This window comes from Haliaeetus albicilla, chromosome 20, assembly GCF_947461875.1.
Source record: "Haliaeetus albicilla chromosome 20, bHalAlb1.1, whole genome shotgun sequence".
Classification (NCBI taxonomy): Eukaryota; Metazoa; Chordata; class Aves; order Accipitriformes; family Accipitridae; genus Haliaeetus; species Haliaeetus albicilla.
Window position 1 is genome coordinate 6,931,639 of NC_091502.1, and position 20,611 is coordinate 6,952,249.

Below are 20,611 nucleotides of genomic sequence, written 5' to 3' on the forward strand. Positions count from 1 at the left end.
GATATCCTCTAGCTCAGAGGAGGAAAAATCACTCATAAATTGGTTCATTTATGTACTTGTACGAAAGGGTACCCCCTCAAAAAAAAAGTTTTAACAATGCTGTGTGACAAAATCTTCAGAAAATAAGATTATTCTGATTGTTTTGTAGAACAGCAAAACAGTAAAAACGGCTTTTCAGAACTGTATTTTAACAAACAAACAATCCCTCTCTGACTCTTCCTTCTCTTCCAGGAAGACCTTCACTACCAACCAAAATCAAAATGTACATGGACTGTGAATGCAAATTAATGAAGTGACTACATTAGTCCCCATCTACATTATCCAATGCTCCACTTTGTTTTCATATTCTCAGTTAAACTTGTACTTTAAAAATTCTATATAGCAAGCATTTCAAGGTATGAAAAAATGGATGTTGCAAACAGAAGTATCAGTCAGATGGTTTATACAAGTAATAGCAATGGGAGGCTACAAGTGGTAATAAGTGAACAATAAAATAAAACTCTAAAGCAAACTAACCAGCCAGCTACTCGTTCCTAAAGAAATTAATACAAAAACATTAAAAAAACAAAAAAAAGCTGTCATACCCCAGGAGTCATTTTATTCTAAAGACCCTTCAAAAACTTTACTATTGAGTTTATGTTTGAAGAGCTTACTGACTACAGTGACAGGCAGAAGCCTACGTTTCTAAACCAGGGAACAAGAGTAGTACCAAATGAAAAAACAGAACTGTAGAGTGTTCTATTTCAAATTTGTAGGAGTATGACATCCTCTAAAGAACTTATCTACAACAGCTGCCTAATCAAGTAGGTCGGTCTGTCTTCCAACCAGTCATTAGTACTAAGCTAGAATCAGTAGCTGTGGTCTGTTCAACACGAGCACGTGAATTACGTGTTTTCTGTAGTGCTAGTGGCACATTAAATAAAAGGTACTAACTCTACTGATGTTAAATTACTAACACTGCAAATGCCATTAAAGTATGAAGACTGTATCAGCTAAAGCAAACAGCTCTGCAACTGCTCAAGAAACTCATGCTTTAACAATGTGAACAGAAACAGATTCATAGGCTGTAAGATTGAAGGGGCCACTGTGATCATTTACTCTGAAGGAAATGTGTTAATATTTGTTTTTAGCTGACATGCTCACTGTAGCATTTTGAAGGTGAACAACAAGGAACAGCATGTTGGAAACCTGTGCAAAACAGAAATAAATATGATTGCTGAGAGGTAAAACATTAGCTAAGCTATTTGGTTTGGCTAGCTACATCCTCCATTGGACAGGTCTGAGTGGTGGCATGTTCTACAGTTCTGTTCCCCAAAACATCCAGACCAGATGATCTGCAACTCCCCTATCCATAACTCCCTCCCCCCTCGTATTTCCAACTTTGCTGCTAATAAAAGCAGGTTGTGTCAACAGCTCTCATTTTAACACACACTCAACACACACATTTAGAATACATTCTAGACCAGAATACTAAGAGGCATTCCTGGGTCCCCCGGTTTAGATTTACCCTTAATTCATGTTTTATTCTGGCTTCTTTTTTGTTCCTCTCTCATCTTCCAAAATTTAGAAGAAAATTTTCTCCCTGCTGACAGCCAAGTAAGCCCTACAATACATATATATTAATAAGCAATAAGAGCATAAATCAATCCACCATGTGGCTGCAGGTAGTATCAAAAGTGGTTGCGAGTAACATCTAACACCTGGGGCTGCACCTTCTACTGTAACTTAAACTAACATTAGTTACCAAAACTTTACTAAGTGTTTTTTAAATGAAAGGACCTCACAGCTGGGCTGAGAGGAATAACTGTAGGAGCTTCAAGAGTGTTCAGGTATTTGACAGCTGGTATTGAAAAAAAGTATATAAAAATAAATAAAATAAAATGGCTGAGAAATATATAGGAAAAAAAGTATGAACTTTTAAGCATCTCTGAAATACATACCCTGAAAATACAAAGGCTGTTACAACTGCAGATCAGTTCTCATAACCTACCCCTATCAATTAAACTACCAATCCATAATTCAAAAAAGCATCAGAAATGCCTTTTAACAAATTTGTGTCAGGTATTTATAAAGCAGAACTTGGCCACAATGTAAAGAATAGCCTTTTGGAGATCTTAATACTACAAACAGAGAAGATTAGCAACAGATATCTGGGATGACTGGACAACAAACTAAGCACAGGTCTTGATTTATAACAGCAGTTTCAGTGAGTCTCCATGCTGTTACAGGTTGTTCCAAAACAATTCTTTCAGACCCATTTATGATTCTCAGCCGGGATCGTGCTCCATGAATTCACCAACATGATGAAGGAAATTCAGGAGCATAAACCACAGCCACTACTTTTGACCTAAAAATAGATGTTTGAGAATTATTAGGCATTGACCTAAGGAGGTGAAAAAAAGCAAGCAAATAACGCGACCAGTCTTCAAGAAGGTAACTGTACATGTTTCCAAATGTTTAATTCTTTATAACAATGAAGTAAGTCACCAGTAACACTGACTATTTTAAAGTATTTTGCTCAGGCACTGCATAGACAATACTTTCATAGATCAGGTAGGCAATTACCAAACCATTTTTATAGATGAGATAATTTCACAATTGCAGTCTTAATTATGTGCTCAGATCATACAGTAAGTTATTGGCAAGGCCAAGATTAGAACTTAGGACCTTCATACATACATAAAGGATACAAACATTTATCCAGAAAACATGAACAAGCAAACGTTAATGCAAATTAGATTTGAATTTGTTCAACTCTCATCTTCAGAAATGGACTTACCCTGGTAAACAGTCTCCACAGAGTGCATTGCTGGTGGCAGAACAGTTGGCCTTCTGAAACCGGTTAACTAATGCACAATCCAGACAAGGCTTGCACTTCTGAAAGCCCCAGTCTTCCTTGAATCTGTTTGGCCTGCATGTCATGCACTGTGCATCCTCCCCATATCCAAAGCCGCATTCCTGTAGGGATTAACAAGCAATAGCAAGCTATTCAGTCACTGAAAGCATGAACAAGAAGAGAATGCTGGGATAAAATGAAGACCTAGTGTAATTATTACTGAGAGTAGGTCTTTTTAGAGACAAAAGCCATCCTTTCAGCAAGTTCAAATGTGTCTTCCACTGCTAATAATCTCTCTTACTTCTATAAGTAATACTTAGTCATCCACTTTATTCATGAAACCACTGTGTATTTGAATGATAAAGGGCTTCAAGGACTCCCACAGTTTCATTATTACTAGCTTATGGTAGAATTATTGAGCTGTCCGTTTTTTAATTAGGTCAGTCATGTGAAAGTGCAGAAACTGGGACAAGTGAAGTATAAAGGCACTTACTCAGTTACAAAAACAGCAAAGCAGCACTTTGATATTAAGGTTCATAGCTAAGGTGAACAAAGTTAATTGCCGAAGAGAGTGCACTGATCTTCAAAGGCTTAGAATTTCTGTTACCAAATAAACCAGAGCTGGTTAATGACCATTAGCTAGGCATGAAACGTTGCTTAGCCACTAAGAATTTCAGAAACTCAATCCGCTCCAGTTCTAACAGTTCTTAAACTGTTGGAAAAGTTTAATAGCTCTGCAGGTCACAGGGAGGCATGATATTTTACTATACAAGCAATATTGTTATGGTTGGTTATTTATCCCAAATTTGGCTGTTTAAAGAAATTATTTCCATTCATTTGCAAAAGGACACCTAATACAACTGACAGGCTGCAAAGAGAAACACTTCACTCAACAACATGTAATAGTTTGGGGACTGAATTCTAAATTGATTATTAAGAACTATCAATCTATTTCATTTTTGTGTCACTATTTCTTAGAGTTACCAAGTTACTAAGAGTTGCTATTCCCTTTTCTCATCTGAATATCCTTTTTTTTTTTTTTGCAGTACTTTGGAGTTAGATTTGATGCATTAGTGACACACCACAAAATGGCACGAGGAATACAACAAATTGCTGGAAAGGAGTTATTGGGAAGGGAGTAAGTGGGAAAGGCACAACGTAGGGACCTCCTTCTCCAGTATGTGGTCTCAGTGGAAGAATAGAGCGTCTTCCCAGTGGGAAAAGTGCAGGAAATCTCCAACTGGGGCAACTTAAGAGAAGGTTACCACCAGTTTCCTCCACAACACATGCATGTTTGATGCATATAAATAACTTCTTCCAAAGTCACCCACCTAAGCAAATCTGCTGCAGTAAAAAGCTTTGAACCTTACAAATGTGCTCAGGATTCTCCAGCGTTTTGCATTGAGAAAGCATCTACGGAACAAGCTATGTGATGTAGTTGGCCAATATGTATTTTATAGTGCCTCTAACTTGCAATGATGAAGTAAAAATAAGCAACTTCAGATGCATTTTACTGGACATTCTAAGAATTTTCAATTTTCATTTGTTAAGAATATCTTTACTGTCCTCTGATGAACAAGCACTTAAGTACACAGAAAATTAACGATTCTAAGAAAGCAGTTACAAATGAACACTAAAACTAGTCATCTTCCTCTGTCTCTAGACCCAGGAATTTAAAAAATGTTTGAATTTTTGTTTTGATTTGTTTTTTAGCTGAAATGTAGTTTCTTACTATTGACTATTATTCAGATCAAGGAGCAGACAGACAAATTATTGCAGTTCGTAACAAAACAAGCAGCAAACTACAGTTTCATACACTGCACAGCACGTTCCTCCTCTGAGACACTGACCCTAATAAAGTTGGTAGGCAAAAGGTGATAAAAATATTTCAATTTTTTTTTTTTAAATTTACTTCAGCCATAGAACATTTTCTACCATTTTATTTCAAACCTACCAGTTTCTGCTAGGAATCAATGCCAAAGCAATGGAGTTTCTAGCAGTTCTATTTTGTGTCACCTAAAAATATCTTACTGTGTGCAGTTTACACACAATTTAATTTATGCAATTGTAAGACAAAGCTACATGATTACCACCAGGGACTGGAACCAGATTAACTTCTGTTAGATTTTGCTCTTCCTAAGTCTAAATAAACTTTTTCATTGACTCTCATTATTACTTAACACAATCTTTCCAAACACCTACTCTTTACCCTATTTAGATCATCCAAATAGTAGCATTATAGGATATCTTATATAGCTCAGTCAAACCATGTATATACGGATGTTTTGATAAATCACTCGGAATCAGTCCCTCCCAAGTCCTAGTAAACTTTCAAATATAAGGCTTAAATTAACTTAATTATAAGTTTTCTTTTCCAGACTACCTTTGAAGTTTCTGATCAAAACCAAGCAAACACCAGGAAATAAAGTTAGAATTAAATGCCTTCAACTCACTGGCCCAAACTACCAAAACTTGAATAAGTTGTTTCTAGCTCTATCAGATCTGCTTTGCTATAGTTGGATGTATAGACACATCTTAGTGGTCCTTTGTAACATGGAATTGTTTACTTTAAAGCTATAAAAGTGGTGGATGCAAAATAAAGAAATCTTCTGCCCAAGGAATTTACAGTCTCCAGTATTTTCAAAGATGCTTTCTAAGTCCTTGCCAGGAATTCTGCAGATACAATCCATAACAACTACAACTTTATGTATGTGTTTTTAATGTTCACATAATATTTGAGGTAGTTAACTGCCTGGCAGGTGCAAATAAATATTTAAGCTTGTAAACCAGGCAGAACTTCAAACAGATCTGCACTCATAATTAACCACATTCCCCAAACTGAAGAATATGATTTAGACGATGGATTTAAACCCTTTGAAATCTTGGACTTTATAATTTAGCAGTCCAGCAAAGATACAAACAATTGACTGTTCATCTTTTATCAGTACATGTGCAAAACTGATGTGCACTGGTTTTCTTAGTGCTCTATTTGAGAAGTTGTCAAGTTATATGGCTGATGAGATTTGAATAGCTCCCAACTCCCCTCATGCCTTCGATCCTCCCACTCATATTTTTAAAAAAGGGCTCATCTCCTGTGGCAGTTCACCTCAGGACTGCAGAAAAGAGAAATTAAACTTGTAACCTCAATTAGCTGGATTTAAAGAAAACATTTTTTTTTAGTTTTGTGCCAGGAAAAAAAAAAGAGCACGTAAATATACACTGTATTTATTTCTCCTATTGTGAAGTATACTGTGAAGAACACGTAGCCCACTCTTCCCTTTCCACTTCACTTTTCAATGCTACCATCAATGGTACAAGGTAACATTAATGAAATTTTCTCTCTCAAATGATATGCAATAGAAGCCATGAAAACCTAAACACTAATTTAGAAAACTGCATTAAAACTAAGTTTAAATAATCCTCAAAATTCAAATGCACTTCTATTTCCTGGATATTTATACAGCTTTCACTATCACAGTATTTTGACATCTCATTACCTTTAATGCATGTATCCCCAGAACAATTTTGTTCAGAAGTAGATTTTATTAAGGTATCAAGTGAGATGACTGGTCAAGGCCACCTAGGAATCTGTTGCAAACTAGTTAACTGAACTCATAACTTAGTATCAAGCTAAAAATATTAAAAGCATAAAATAATACAGACACCTCTTAAAGTACTACCTTGGCAGTGTTAACATTTTCTTTCAGTATATCCTATCCAAACACTGATTCAGACAGAACAACCAAAAGTATAGCAGACTATAAAGGGTAATGGAGTTAAGTAGTATGCTCTTTCCCTAAAAATTGAATGCAACACAGAAAGTAAATGAACAGTAAATTAGATTTTAAACATTCTTTCAATTAAAATAACCTCAAATTTCATTTAAAAAAATGCTGTCAGGCATTATTAAGATCGTAATCTGCAAGCACATTTTAGAATTTGTTTCTAGTTCCACTGATTATCCACAACCTATGTAAGTCCCTAGACAGTACAGAACAAAGAAGTTCCACTTAGGCCACAATGATTACAAGAAAATTTGGGTATTCTCAAGAAAAAGCCTTCCAGTCATTAAGACACTTTTAATTGATGTCAGGTCACATAACAGGTTGCAGCACTACACTGGTGCTGGAAAATGAAGTTTTTAGTAACACCTTTGAGTATGTGGCCTTGTTAAATAGCACACAGTTTTAGCTTCCAGAGGTCCCTTAGGCTGTGGATCAGCCTCATCTAGAATCCAATAATCAGCCTTATCTATCAGTGGAAGTTTCTGAGCAGGACAGGCTGCAACAGTGGGCTGCAAACCTGTCAGATTTAGCTGCTGTGGCAAAGGGCAAAGTTAGTGTCAGAAGAGTTTCATGCTCAGTGAGTAAGATTTGACATGCCGACATGCAGCTGCTCCAGCTTCCAGGACACTGACCCAGAAACATGTGTTAGCCTCTCCTGAGCTGAGATATGGCAGGCTTCCTCACAAGCAGCTCTCTTGCTTTGAGAAGTTACAGAGTGACTGCTAAACATGGTAGCAGCTGCTCTCAATAACTTTACTGGGACTTGTCAGACACAGCTTACCACCTTTCATGTTCTGTATAAGGACTGTTACGTTCAGGAGTAGCTTCAAACAGTACCTTCCTGTTTAATTCACAATTCCTTTTCTGAGCCAAGATGCAGGTCTCCTTTCCCTTCATCATACACCTGGTGCAAGGAAGCAACCTACGATATGTAGCCCTGCCTTAGCAACCATCAAGCTGCCTCTGTACCACAGGCTCTCTGTACAGCAGCAGTCTCTTGGTGACATTATCATCATCGTGCATTTGGTGGCAATGCTGGGTTAAGGCACTCTCTCCCTTTCAACTCTGCTTTTTCTTCCTTATCATACATTGTCCTCAACTGTACTGATACAACTGATTATGAGGCTGAGCTGTAAATCTGACCATGGGACTGATCCAGGTTAAAAGTGATCAGTTCAGTGATCTGTTCCATAGTACACCCTAAAAATCTGTGTCAGTGTAACTGCACAGGTAGGGCACCGTGGGAAGAACTTACTATTGCCAGAACTGTCATTTCAGTGTTTCTGAACTACAACCTCAGATGTGATCTGTTGACAAAAATAACCAACAAAAACACCCAACAAAACAAAACCAACCCAAAACACACAAAAACCAACCCCAAACAAAAACCTCACACACTCAAAAGCAAGCTATTTCAGTGGTTCAAAGGCTTCACAAACATTATCAAGGACTTATGTTTATCAGAAGAAAAGGTTATATAGATTTTTTTTTTTAAATGAACAAACAGAAGCAAACAAACAGAAGAAGCAGCTTTGACTCCCTTCCCCATCAATGTTAAACAGTTGATGCAATAACAAAGCTGGCTTTCTTATGATGGCAGTATGTTAAACGTACTTTATAAAAAATACAATCTACAGAAGTGATCAATGGATTTTAGTTCTAAGTTAATGCAACATCTGCAGCTGCTGTTAGAACAGTTGATAGGGAATCAGAAAGGAAAAGTTGAGGGTGTACTGTTTTTTTCTTATTTTAGGAAGAAAGAATTACTTCAAAAACATTCTTGAAAAAGAGCCCCACTAAACTGTGACAGCAAAAGCTGAGAAGAATAGTCTAGATTTGGAACTAGTTACATGAAATAAGGCTGGGACTTTTTGTTGGTTTTTTTGTTTCATGCTATAAAGGGTATCTGAAGTTGCTTATCTATGCAGACAGGAAGGTCAATCCAACAGATTGAGCCCTAGTTTGCAACTAAAATTAAACACTCATCATAGAATCATAGAACAGCCCAGGTCAGAAGGAACCTTGAAAGAAGGGACAGAGAGCCAAGATGAGATGATCTAGCATCCTGTCCAATTGCATACTAAAAACCTCCAGTGATGGGACTCTACCACTTTCCTGGGGAGGTTGTTCCAGTGAATGACTGTTTTCACTGTAAAAAATTTATTCCTTATATAGAGATAAAACCTCTCTCCTGGTACAACTTGTACCTGTTGCCCCTTGTCTTGTCCATGCGGCGCCTTGTTGAAGAAAGACCCTCCACCCTCTTGTTCTACTCCGTGGTCTCTGTCTACTCTGTTCCAACAAAAACTTCCTGCATCACCATGGGCACGTTGATTTCTGTGCTAGTGTCTCATGTATAAACTAAGAAAAGGCAACAGCATTTCCCTAACTTGGAAAGGTATTATGAAATGCTCACATAATATAGCAACAAAGGTCATATAAATAACTCAAGTTAGTAGTTGTAGAAATAAGTATATATACACATGTACATATACATATATTTATATGTATATATACACCCACTCCCTACAGGTGGTATTTTGTCCTGCACATTTATCCACAGTTGATGCAAGCCTGTGGCATATCTGAGTGTATCTGGTGACATGGGAACAGACTGGACTGTCACACAGGACCTGATTTGATTAGGCTTTAACCATGCCTTAAGTCACCTGTGCAGCCTGTGTTAAGATTCTTAAGTCTGATCTTCAGGTGTCACTGTGTCTTCCCTTAAGTGTAGGGACAACTAATGACTGTTGACTTAACTGGGTTTTATAAATCCACAATAAAAATCCCACTGAAGTGTAAAAAAAACCCAAAAAACAAAAACCACACACAGATTATCACAATTAGGTAACAACATATTAGTTTTGATTTCTATAGCATCATGTACTCAGTTTAACAAAGGCAAAAGGAAGAAAGTCCATGCACAAGTGTACTTATGCTCTAAACTGGTTGCTGATCAATTCAGTGGCAATGTATTTAAGTCATATTACCCATCTGTACCACTGTATTTATCCTAGTTTTTATCTTGAGAACTCCAGTTTTCCTTAGTGTTTAGCCTACTAACTCTACTTGGCTTTTGAAACAAACACAGTTCCTATTTTTGTATAGTCAGTAATAACAAGAAAGAAATCTACAGATTTAGATTGTAACTAAGATCAAGTAGTTTCTCATAAATAAGAGTGAAGTGAGGGCTCTACAGTCCTTGACATTGGACCTGTCTGTTTCAGCTTACTGAGCAGCAGAAGTTCTACCTGGACTGAGTTTCGAGGGAAGGAAATAAGGACATATGTTTATATCAACCATTCACACAATCCACTGCTGCGTGACACAATAGCTGGTGTTTTGTATTGAACAATATAGACTGAGTTTTTTTGTTACTTATATAAAAAAGAAACCTGTCAGTCTGTTGCCTAAAACACTCTGAGGAGGAACCAAACCAAAAAACTCACTGATAACATTGTATTTTACTATATACTTAGACAGTCTTACAGTCAGGCTCACGCATCCAGCAGTATATCTAGTTTTATCCATGAGCACTAAATATTTGATAGGAAAACAGACACGTTATTTGTTATTAAGAAACTGTTATTCAACTACAGGATAATTACATCATTGCTTTCTCGCATGCAAAAAAATCCAAGCAAACAAAACTCCCCCTGTACTGCAAATTACTTCAAGTATATCATTAAATCCCTTTTCCCTTTGTGTTCTGACCTTTGACTTAACATACTTTGTTGCTTCAAGCTGTAGTTCAGCAAGACTACTTTCAACTGCATTTCAGTAATTGCCACAGCATCACATCCTTCACTATGATTCACAGAAAATTGTACCTCTATTTATAAAGGAAATTATGCTTCCACTCACACTTAGGTTTGAGAAAAATCTGTTTAGTCATTTCAGTTCTAGTGTAGTAGCAAAAAATCATATTTGAAAGCCTATTCATGTCTGGGAGAAGTAATTGCTTACACATTGAAATTAATTAACCATTCATATTTTCAGAAAAACTACTTCTAAGAATCAGGACCATTAGATTGTAAACAAAAATAGTTAAAGTAAAAACATAACTTGGATAGTGTACTGTTGCAAACTCTAACATTCCTATTTTAGTTTAGGATTTCTTTATTAAATTGATAGTGTAATTACTGATGGCATTAGGTTTTATGCTTTTGGTTTTTATTTGCCAACTCGATAAGTATGCTACATCAGTGCACGTAATACTGCTTTACTAGGACCACTGTTATAAAGGGCCATATTTACAAGCACCTTCATAAATTAAAACACCCCCCAGAACCTTTCGGTCCTCAAATTTAAGGCCAATCTGAAAAAACCAAAACATCTAAGCAAAACCACATCCATACTGTTAGTCACCTTCAAATCCCTACTTCAACAGCATTGTTTGTATGACTAAACCTTAACTAATACTGCCTAACATAGAAAGCAATCCTTACTAAAGCATGAAACTAAATATATCTGTTAATGCACTGAACACTAGCTACAGGGGGTGGAGAGATAGGGAAAATGTGTCACTCAATTTCAGTAAATCTCTTCAAACCACCCACAAACCACAATACTTAACTTCTGCTTTTTTTCAGAGCTGAATATAGTAAGAAATACAAAGCCACACACTGAAAGCTTTATTTTCCCTGTTGTTTAAACACACATACACATAAGAGTTAGTAATGTTTCACGTTAAAAGATTTTCAAAAATAACATTTCAAATTCCCCCTTGGATCTACATAACATGCTTGCCTACAAAAGCAATGCTGAAAATCAGATTTTGCTCCTCCTAAATAACACCCTAAATTCTACCGTTATCATCCTTTTTACACTATCAGTAAGAGTACAAAACTGAGTTTGCCCTTCTATATGCAAAGGCATTGGGCAGGGCAGCTACTTCTCTCTTGCTTTATGGCCCCACCTATTAGGTATCCATCAGACTGCACAGTTATGTCTGGGCCATAATTTTACACTCTAATAACGGGCAAGACATAGGTATAGTAGCTGGACACTGAAGAAAGAGCTTGTGCTTACGCATGAGACTTTGACAAGTCTGCTCACCCTTCACGATACCAGCTTGCATTCTCTCTTTTTTGCCTGACCATCTTCACACCTCTAGCATGACACACCTGCTCCCCCAAAACATCCAGTCTCCCCATGACCCATAACTCATTCTGTTATCTCTCTCACCTCCGGTGATCGAGTTCGTGAATCCCACCATATCTCTCCCTTCCTCCTTCCCTCCCTCCCTCCCGTTTCAGCTCTATCTTCCTTCACTGTTCTCTATCCTTGCTCACACACAGCACCTACTTTCTCTGTGCTGAAAGCAACTAAGATCCCCCTCACGACTTGCATTCAGACTTGGAATTTTTCTGGGAATTTTGCCAAGTTAACTTTCTAGTTCTACTGAATCCCAGTCCATAACCTCAGTCACCATTCACCTCTGTTGATTCATTTCTGCACTCCTAAAAAACCTGCTAATTCCAAAACTTTTACAGGGATTTTCTTCTGGAAGAGATGCAGTTGTTCTAAAAGAAAAAAAAACATTTACATACGACTCACGATAACAATCTTTCCTTCTCCATGATATTAACAAGGACTTATGTGCTTTCTACATATTACCATGTATTTTTCTGGCCTCAACCTTCTCAATTACTTTACACGGCATAAAGACATGGATTAGGTTTATAGCATTTTTAGTAAGTTGTAAAACAAAGAAACTGAGCCTCACTTGAATCTAGCTTCCCAACACAAAGTGCTCCAACTTTTTTCACCGAGCTAGTGACAACAGAATAATCACCTATCTCCCAGCTGTTCTAAGGAAATATCTCAGTTCTCACTTGAATCCTATTCTGGTTTTATGTGTTTATGCCTTTAATTTTATTATAAACCATGCTGTTAAGAAAAGTTGCTGTATACAAAATTTTAAACATTGTCTATAGTGGCAATTTCACCTAAAATCCAGAACTGATTCTGCAAGTCAGCATTGTAAAAATCAAGCCCTCCCATTTCATTGATCTGTACCAAACACTAGTTTGAAATTCATTTTTCCTACTCTCCTCTACACAGTGAGGTTATTCAGTCTTAATTCCCTGTAGTTCTTTTTCCCCCTTTGTAGCACTAACCCACCTTTAAAAAAAATTTCAATTTAAGAGCCAATACCCAGATCCTCTAATGGCACTGCCTATTTTATTAATGGTATTATCATTTTCTGAACTGAGCATTTTATATAAAGAGAATCAGAAAACATCGTACTTGAAAAATTGTAAAAGGTTCAAACGCCAAAACAATAAAAAAATATTTCCACTTAAGTACACATACCTATTATTTTAATCACATATGTAAATGTACTTACTGGAAATCAAGAAAGCATGATTTGCTTACCTTTGAGAGTTCCATTCCAGGTCCACACTGTTTGCAGAGGATACAGTTTCCAGTGTGGTCCCTAAATTCTTGCTCTCTGCAATCTCCAGTCTCACAAATTACCCTACTTAGCTTAAAAAAAAAAAAAAAAAAAAGTAAACTCACCAAAATATAATTAATCTATGATTAACATATAATTCATATAAACTCTAAATCTGAGAAATAAATTCATGTTTCTATCTTCAAAAATAACTTTCTGCATTATCAAAACCTTTAAACTTGGCAATGAAAATTAATCATCTAACTCCAAATATGGATAAGTGGCCTGAATTGTAAAGATTCTCAGCACTCAGTGACTTGTAATAATTTTACAATTTTTAGAAGACCTGCCTGATATTTGGCACCTGTGGAACGTTAAAATGCTTAATTGTTTGAACATGAGTTTAAGTTCCTCACCTTAATCAACATTACAAGAAATGCACATGACCATTTACTAAAACTACAAATTTCATGACAGTAAGCTATGTTACATCACGTTATATTGCCGTGTTTCATTTATTTGTGATCTTTTATTTTTCTAATGATGCTATTACAACTGAATAAGCTAAAATCTATTCCTTTAAACATAAATATTTAGAGATTTTAAAAGGTCACTCAAACCTTTCGGAAACTTAAAAAAACCCCAAACCTGTATGAATACTATTTATTCTAAATTTCACTATCACTTTATATTTAATGGGCCAAATGAGAGAGAATCCAATTTCTGCCTTCAAAGGCATTTAAGTACGTTATCTGACCAAACCAGAAACTAAGGTTGTAAGAAATACCATAAGGAGTAATATCAGCCATGCAAAGTCTTAGTATAATCACTAGAATCCTACCCAGGAACATTAGCAAACCCTATGAGCTCCCTCAATAGAATTTTAAATTAAATGTCTACATACAGGCTTCCACCACAGAAAGTGCTCTCCACAATTGCTACTAAATTCTTACTTTGTGTATTAGTCTTTTCAGAAAGACCAAAGCCTTTCTGCTAGCTATGAAGCATTAATTACCCTTAGTTCTAGAGCTTGTCTCAGCAAGCCAGAGTTGAAGTATGCTTAATAGGCAACATAATTGTGTGCTATGCTATGTTCCGTCGATAAATTGAATACTCCAAACTCCTAAACTATGTATATAGTATATGGTACTAAGAGATGGTCACTGCAAATTGCCTGGAATTCCTGCCATCTCTCTGAAGTGAAACAGCATCACCTTCATAGCACTATATTCAACTGTATTTTCTGTCCTAGTCCAGTCCTTCTTCTATGAAGAGGCTCACAAGGTAAATTTTCTTTTAATTCCATGTGAGGAGTAGCAAGGAATTATACAAATCAGTTGACAAAGCTCACTTTTAAATTGATAAAATGCATATGTAATTGTCTGTGCATATGTGTTTAAGACTTTTATTGTTAGCAGTGATGTGTAAAACAACAGACATCACTCCTGTGTCCAATATAATCTTTTCAACATTCATCCTGGGGAAAAAAAATACTAATTTTTAACTTACCAAATATGCTAGTAAAATTATAAGCATCTTCAGTTTATCTTCTCCTTGTAATCCTTTAGGATCCATTTCTTACAATTAAACCTTTCTCCTAGGAAAAAAAAAAAGAAGAAAAAAAATCACTATATTTCACAACGTTGTTTGAATTGCAAGTCATATGTCCATAGTACTTCATGTCATTCAGCATGTCAAAATATGTATCTGTTAATGCCATTAAAATATTTCAGATGGATTCCTGTAAGATAAACAACAAACATATGTTTTAAAAATCATGTTCTTTTTTAGAAGACAAGGCAATATACACAAAGTTTCTATAGACTTAATTCTCAAAAGAAGAGCCTGCTATCAGTCTAGATTAGAGAATGTCAACGTTTGTAAATCTAACATCCCTAACATATCTTCCTTGCTTGTTAGATGCCCAGCTAAGTACATGATCAACAGACAAAAATCAGTTTCCTCAAATATGCCACATATCAGCTGAGACATAGCTGATCATGATAACGTTCATTCTGTGTTGCAGTGTGGAGCAGAATGGGTTTGCCTAGCGGCTAAGACAACCTCTTCTACGTCATTCAGCAGTGAACTAGACGCATACACAGGGTTTGTTTCTACCGCTTACCTAAAGGATATTAACCTCTAAAGATGTGCTAACATGATTGCTTATGATCTGGTAGGAAAAGACTATTATAGAAGACATTTCAAACAGCATAACCGAATCACATCCTACCTCAGACAATTTTTATCATAGTCTCAGAAAAGAAGAAAGAAAGAAGAAAGTTATTTTTTAAGAAGTGGCAACAAACAAATTATGCAAAAAAAAAGGGGGGGGGGGGAGACGACTATTTGAAACAATCAGAGAAATTAAGTTCTAATTTGGGATTAGCTTTTTGGGATTATTAAACCAAAGAACTGCACCTCCATGATCATTAAGAATACTGTGCTTGGCCAACAGAACATTTTTTCTCTGCTTACTTTCCTTTTGTTTACTTGAATCTTTGTGTTAATTTCCGATTTCTTGCTTTTCAGTTTTGTCAGTTACCTGGAAATGCAAGTGTAACTTTTTGCTCAGAAATCCAAACTATATAGCAACAATAACAAGAAAAGAATAAATGGATCCATCTTATATAATATGCTATTTGAATTTGATCCTAATTTGCATACCTTATATGACAGTAATATAATGTCATTGCTTTCAGCTAGATGTGAAAAATAATGTTTTAAAACATTTCTGCCCTACTTCAGAGCTTAAGGACTGACATTTAATTACACAGTTTTTAAAAGGCAAAATAAGTAATTTTTCTCATTGAAGAGTAGAAGAGACTGAGAAATGAAAGGATGGAACACAAAATGTAAGGAAAGTAGTCTAGAAAAAAGATTAAGAACAGTTGCAAAATGCTTTACAATATGGAACTATAATAACAAGCATAATACACTTAAAAAATATATAACCAGAATGAGCATAAACTATAACTAACACATAATTTCACATTTTACTGCATGAATACCCTAATTAACAAATTCTACCCCAAAAGAAAGTATACTTCAGTGGCACTATTGATATCTTTTAAGATAAATTGTATTTTGAAGTATAAAAAGAGCTAAAGTCTGTTAGGAAGAATGAAACAGGCAAAGAGGTGTTGTCAGGCAGTGCTCTACAGGAAAGCCAAGATTACATTTTTATGGTTATTTCTCCCTTAGCGATGGTAATGGTCTATGGGCCAATGACAATTATCAGATTATATGCACGTCAACATGGGTAAAAAAAGACAACATACCATCAAGTAATACACACACAGATATAGTATTTGACATAGGTTGCTTTTTTAAGTCTAAGGAAAAAAAAATAAGCAGAGAAATATGAAATGGGCAATCTCAGAAAGAATTCTGGATGACCCAAATACAACAATTTGATGTAAAAAGTACTGTAGAACAAATGGAAAAATGAAAAAGGAGAGTCAACAAATTTTCAGAGTTTAAGTGCACAAGGCTGGCATAAGAAGCTGACAGCGCTAATGCTGCAAAAAGAATTAGGTATATAAGAACAGAAGTATGCAAGAACAAGACAATTTCTAGTAATAGCAAAGACCAAACAGCGGACAGAGACAGTAAAAATGCTGTTAAGGGAACTCAGAATTTTCAAGAAATGTTTCTCATCTATGTGTGGAAAGAAACAAGATAGATAAAAACACACATCATTATATCTTCTGGCCCAATACTAACTGAAGATCTGCTAAGTAAAAAGAGATTGGAGAAAAGACAAATTGTGAGACTTTGCACCTCAGTAACCTTGAAAAAAGTATCAAGAAAGACTTAAGCTTGCTGCTGTTCAATTTTTATACAGTTTGGCATGCTACAGAAATTCAAGAGTGGTAATGTTATGAGAAGATTAAAAAAACCCCAAGAATAAACATCTCTACACAATATTACAGAAAAGCAGTCCTGCAAAACAAACTTGACTTCACTTGATTCAGAGAAGACAAGACAATAAAGCTAGAGGTCTAAAAGCTAAATAATACAAAGTGATTAAATATGAATTCAAAAAATCATGCTGAAACAAAAGAGATTTGGGAGAAAAATCCCCACCGACTTCTTGATTTCATAAAATGGTATTCAGTGGAAAAAATTAAATACTTCATATGCTTTCTTAATTCCTATAGGAGGCAAAACTTTACATAAGTGTGCAAGTGAAATAAAGCTGTAAAGGTAACTGAATTGCTTAGAACTGAATGTCAAGTGATTATTCCAAGTTGTATGAATTTATAGTCATTATATTCCTTAATAATATTATTGTTAAAGAAATAAAACATAGCACGGTTCTAATGTAATTATGACCATCTACATAATACTACCAAAATTTTAAAAACAGGATTCTTTATAAGGTTAAAAGTATGTTTTATTGTAAAGATTTACTTTTGCCTCTAAAAACAGGTGTGTGACATCAAAAAAGAAATTTAATGTCATAATAATTGTATATTTTCTGTCAAGTTTCATGTAGAATTATCAATACAAACAATATTAGTGAACTGTATTAAGCCTAATGACCTAAAATGCGGAACTGTAGCATAACCTCAACAGTTCATAATTTTTTTGAGCAGGTCACCTGAAGTATGGAAAAATAAAAAAAAAAATTAAGAACAGCCTGATTAACTGTCCAGCAGATTCAGTACTTGCCATATTATTGCAATAAAACTATATTAGCTTTATGTAATGAAGCCATATTCATCCTATACATTTTTTCCAATATGCAATAACCTGAAAATTTAATATTGTAAAAAACTTAGCATATAAACAATTTATTAAAACCAATATTTAAACAAAGCTAATGATGTATTTTTATGTTTGTAATATTCTGGAGTCACAACTGGATTAAAAAACAAATGCCAGTTCTTAACAGAAGGTATTACAGAATAACAAGCAGTATTAAAAGTGTTGCTGGTCACGCTGACAGCTCGTATTTCAGTTTTGGAGTTGCCATATCTGTTATAGCATGTACCTCAAAGACTTATAGAACATAGAAAGCACACGGAGAAGCATGGTGTACTAAACCACATTTTGTTGACTTAGGTGTGGAAATTTTATTGCACCTGTGAAATATTTTCTATTTAAAAGAACATCTACTGCCTTTATAACACTCTTGCCAAATCCAACACCTTCAAACATCAGAAGTTCCAAAACACAGAGTAAATTTCCAAAATCAAGTGTTTTAGAACTTGCATCAAACTATCATGGACTTTTCCAACTCATCTACACATTTTGCTGAGCTCTTTGTTGACTGATCAATATGTGTACAATGCAATCTTGTAGCTTTAGGTCTATGATATAGTACAAGATATCTTCTAGATAATCTGTCATTTATAATCATCAAATCTTCCAAAATAAGGTTGCAGGTCTATGGGCCTTGAAGTTCAGTGCACTTCAGTAGGTTTAGTAGCACCAAAACACATTCAAATCATTTCAGTAGACATGTATGAATGCCTGTGGTATTGTATCATGCAATCATTGTGCTTATTGTCCCAGTTCCTACTAAAAAAACCCCAAAGAATATATACTGGCTATAATACATAAGAAATTAACTGGTGTACATAAAAAAACCCCATTGTTAAAAGTACAAAGAAAAAAAACCATTTTCTTTTCATGACAACATTTTGATAAAAATAATGCAAATAGTTAAGGAACATTAATAACTCATTGTATGGAAAGCAAGTCCTGAAGGAGACTAACTGTGCCAGCTGCTTGTTTCCTGTTTCTGTCTCCAGTTTGGTCAAAAAGCCCTGCTTAAAAAGCAGACACTGCAGCACTTAATAACAGGTTGCCATTGGGCAAATTTGTTCTCTCTTGATATCAAGTGGCATTACACCAATGTCTGTTGGACACAAGCCATTCACTTCATATGCATTCAAGTAAGATGTAACTAGAAGTATTTTGCCTCTAAAATATGTGACTAAATAGAAATTCAACACATTTAAACATTATTTGTTCTTGTTAAAATACTGATATTTACAATGCTGAGTTCAGTTATCCTCAGTTTTATTAAATGAAAGAAGAATGTGGACACAAGTTTTTTGAGGTCAGTAAATCATTCCAAATGCATTTTTTTAGGGCAACAGTCACACGCTTGCCCAAAATACTCAGGGAAAAGCAATCATCACTGGTAAGGTACAGAACTCAAGATATAGAACTCCCATTAAGAAATGCGGTTGCATAGTTTTAAGGTTGTGTGGGGCCTATTATGCATACGTATAAAGAGGGCAATATCAAACAATAAATTAGGAACATGTAATAAATGTATTGTGGAAGTAAGAACTTCCAAACTTCCAGGGTCCTAGAATCCACTGTCCTCCAAAATTTACTCCTACATTTCCTTGTTTGCCTGAGCAACAGTCATCATTCTATTTCAAAGTCAATCTGTCAGAAAACTATTTCTTCCTTCTCTCCAAAAAAACAAAGCTTCACCATGAAACACACATCACCTCAAGACTTGAGGCAGCATGATTAAATTATGGCCTACTAGCAGGTTTCTTCATAGATGTAAGCATCAAAACTTTGAAGTCAACATCATCCACCTAAGGGAAGAGTTTTCTAAGGGAAACTTTAGGAGTGAAGGGTCCCAACTTTGAATTCACTTAACTTTCCTAGATCTTTTAAGTTTACCATACTTGATTTGACATCTGTAGCTGACGACCACTTTTCATGCTCTCTATAACATGCTCTCTATACTGGCAAAGAGTACTCTCAGAAGTTCTGGATAAGAAAGAGGGATGAAAATATAATCATCTTATCTTGCCAACAGAGGTCTCTGGTATCCAATGAATAGGATCTCAGCTCCCTTCTAACCACCCAGTTTCCCACCTGCAGCTGTCAACTGCATGCAATAAAATGACAAGGAGTGGCAGATGGCTTTAGCAGAGTCAGTGCCCCATGGGCAAGGAACAAAAGAAGGGAAAGTACTTAGGCTGCTGCAATGATGAAGACAAAGGGAACAAGTTAGGCACAAGAACTTCCACTACAGACCTACGCATTGTTATTCTGTCTCATACTTCTAGAACACCTTCCCTTTACACCCTGCCCACAACCGTTGTACTCTTCCCATTTATGAAGTAAATGAGGTCTTGTCTGACCACATTTGCTCCGACTGCTCTGAGAAGGACCATGTGTGGAAAGAAAAAAAAGTAAAAAAATTACTGTCAGCTAGGTAGCATTCATCACATTAAATATCATGTGAATAAAACCATATCTTTCAGAAGGTGCCATATATGAAATTGTAAAAAATTAGGCAGCAGATTAAAGTTGGAACATGGCTGGTGATAGAGAACATTTATATCTATTTTAGGGGCTGAGGGAGGAGAGAAAGGAGGTTTAAATATAGCCAGGAAATATTTGTGCTCCTTCTGAGTACCATATGCTTTGAGTTATGTTAGCTTAAGTGGATGACTTTACAGGAATAATGGTGATAATAATTTAATACCCCAAAGAAGCATCTCTACAGTGTCTTCACTATCATATACATCATTTACAGAATGCATTATATCCTAGTGTCTCAGAAAGGGTATAATCAGCAAAACTTGAGAAGGAACTAGATAA

At 35.6% G+C, this 20,611-nt stretch overlaps 1 protein-coding gene across 2 annotated transcripts in view; it reads right to left on the reverse strand.

The window, feature by feature from the left end:
* The window catches only part of TNFRSF19 (TNF receptor superfamily member 19), a 62,388-nt gene that overhangs the window by 34,514 nt on the left and 7,263 nt on the right, over positions 1–20,611 (reverse strand). For both annotated transcript variants that reach the window (XM_069808143.1, XM_069808144.1), the window contains exons 2-4: positions 14,534–14,621; positions 13,006–13,116; positions 2,780–2,958 (exon numbers count right to left, since the gene is read on the reverse strand). In XM_069808143.1, coding sequence (XP_069664244.1) covers positions 2,780–2,958; positions 13,006–13,116; positions 14,534–14,599 — 356 coding nt within the window. In that variant the 5' untranslated portion in view covers positions 14,600–14,621. The remainder of the gene's footprint in view (positions 1–2,779; positions 2,959–13,005; positions 13,117–14,533; positions 14,622–20,611) is intronic.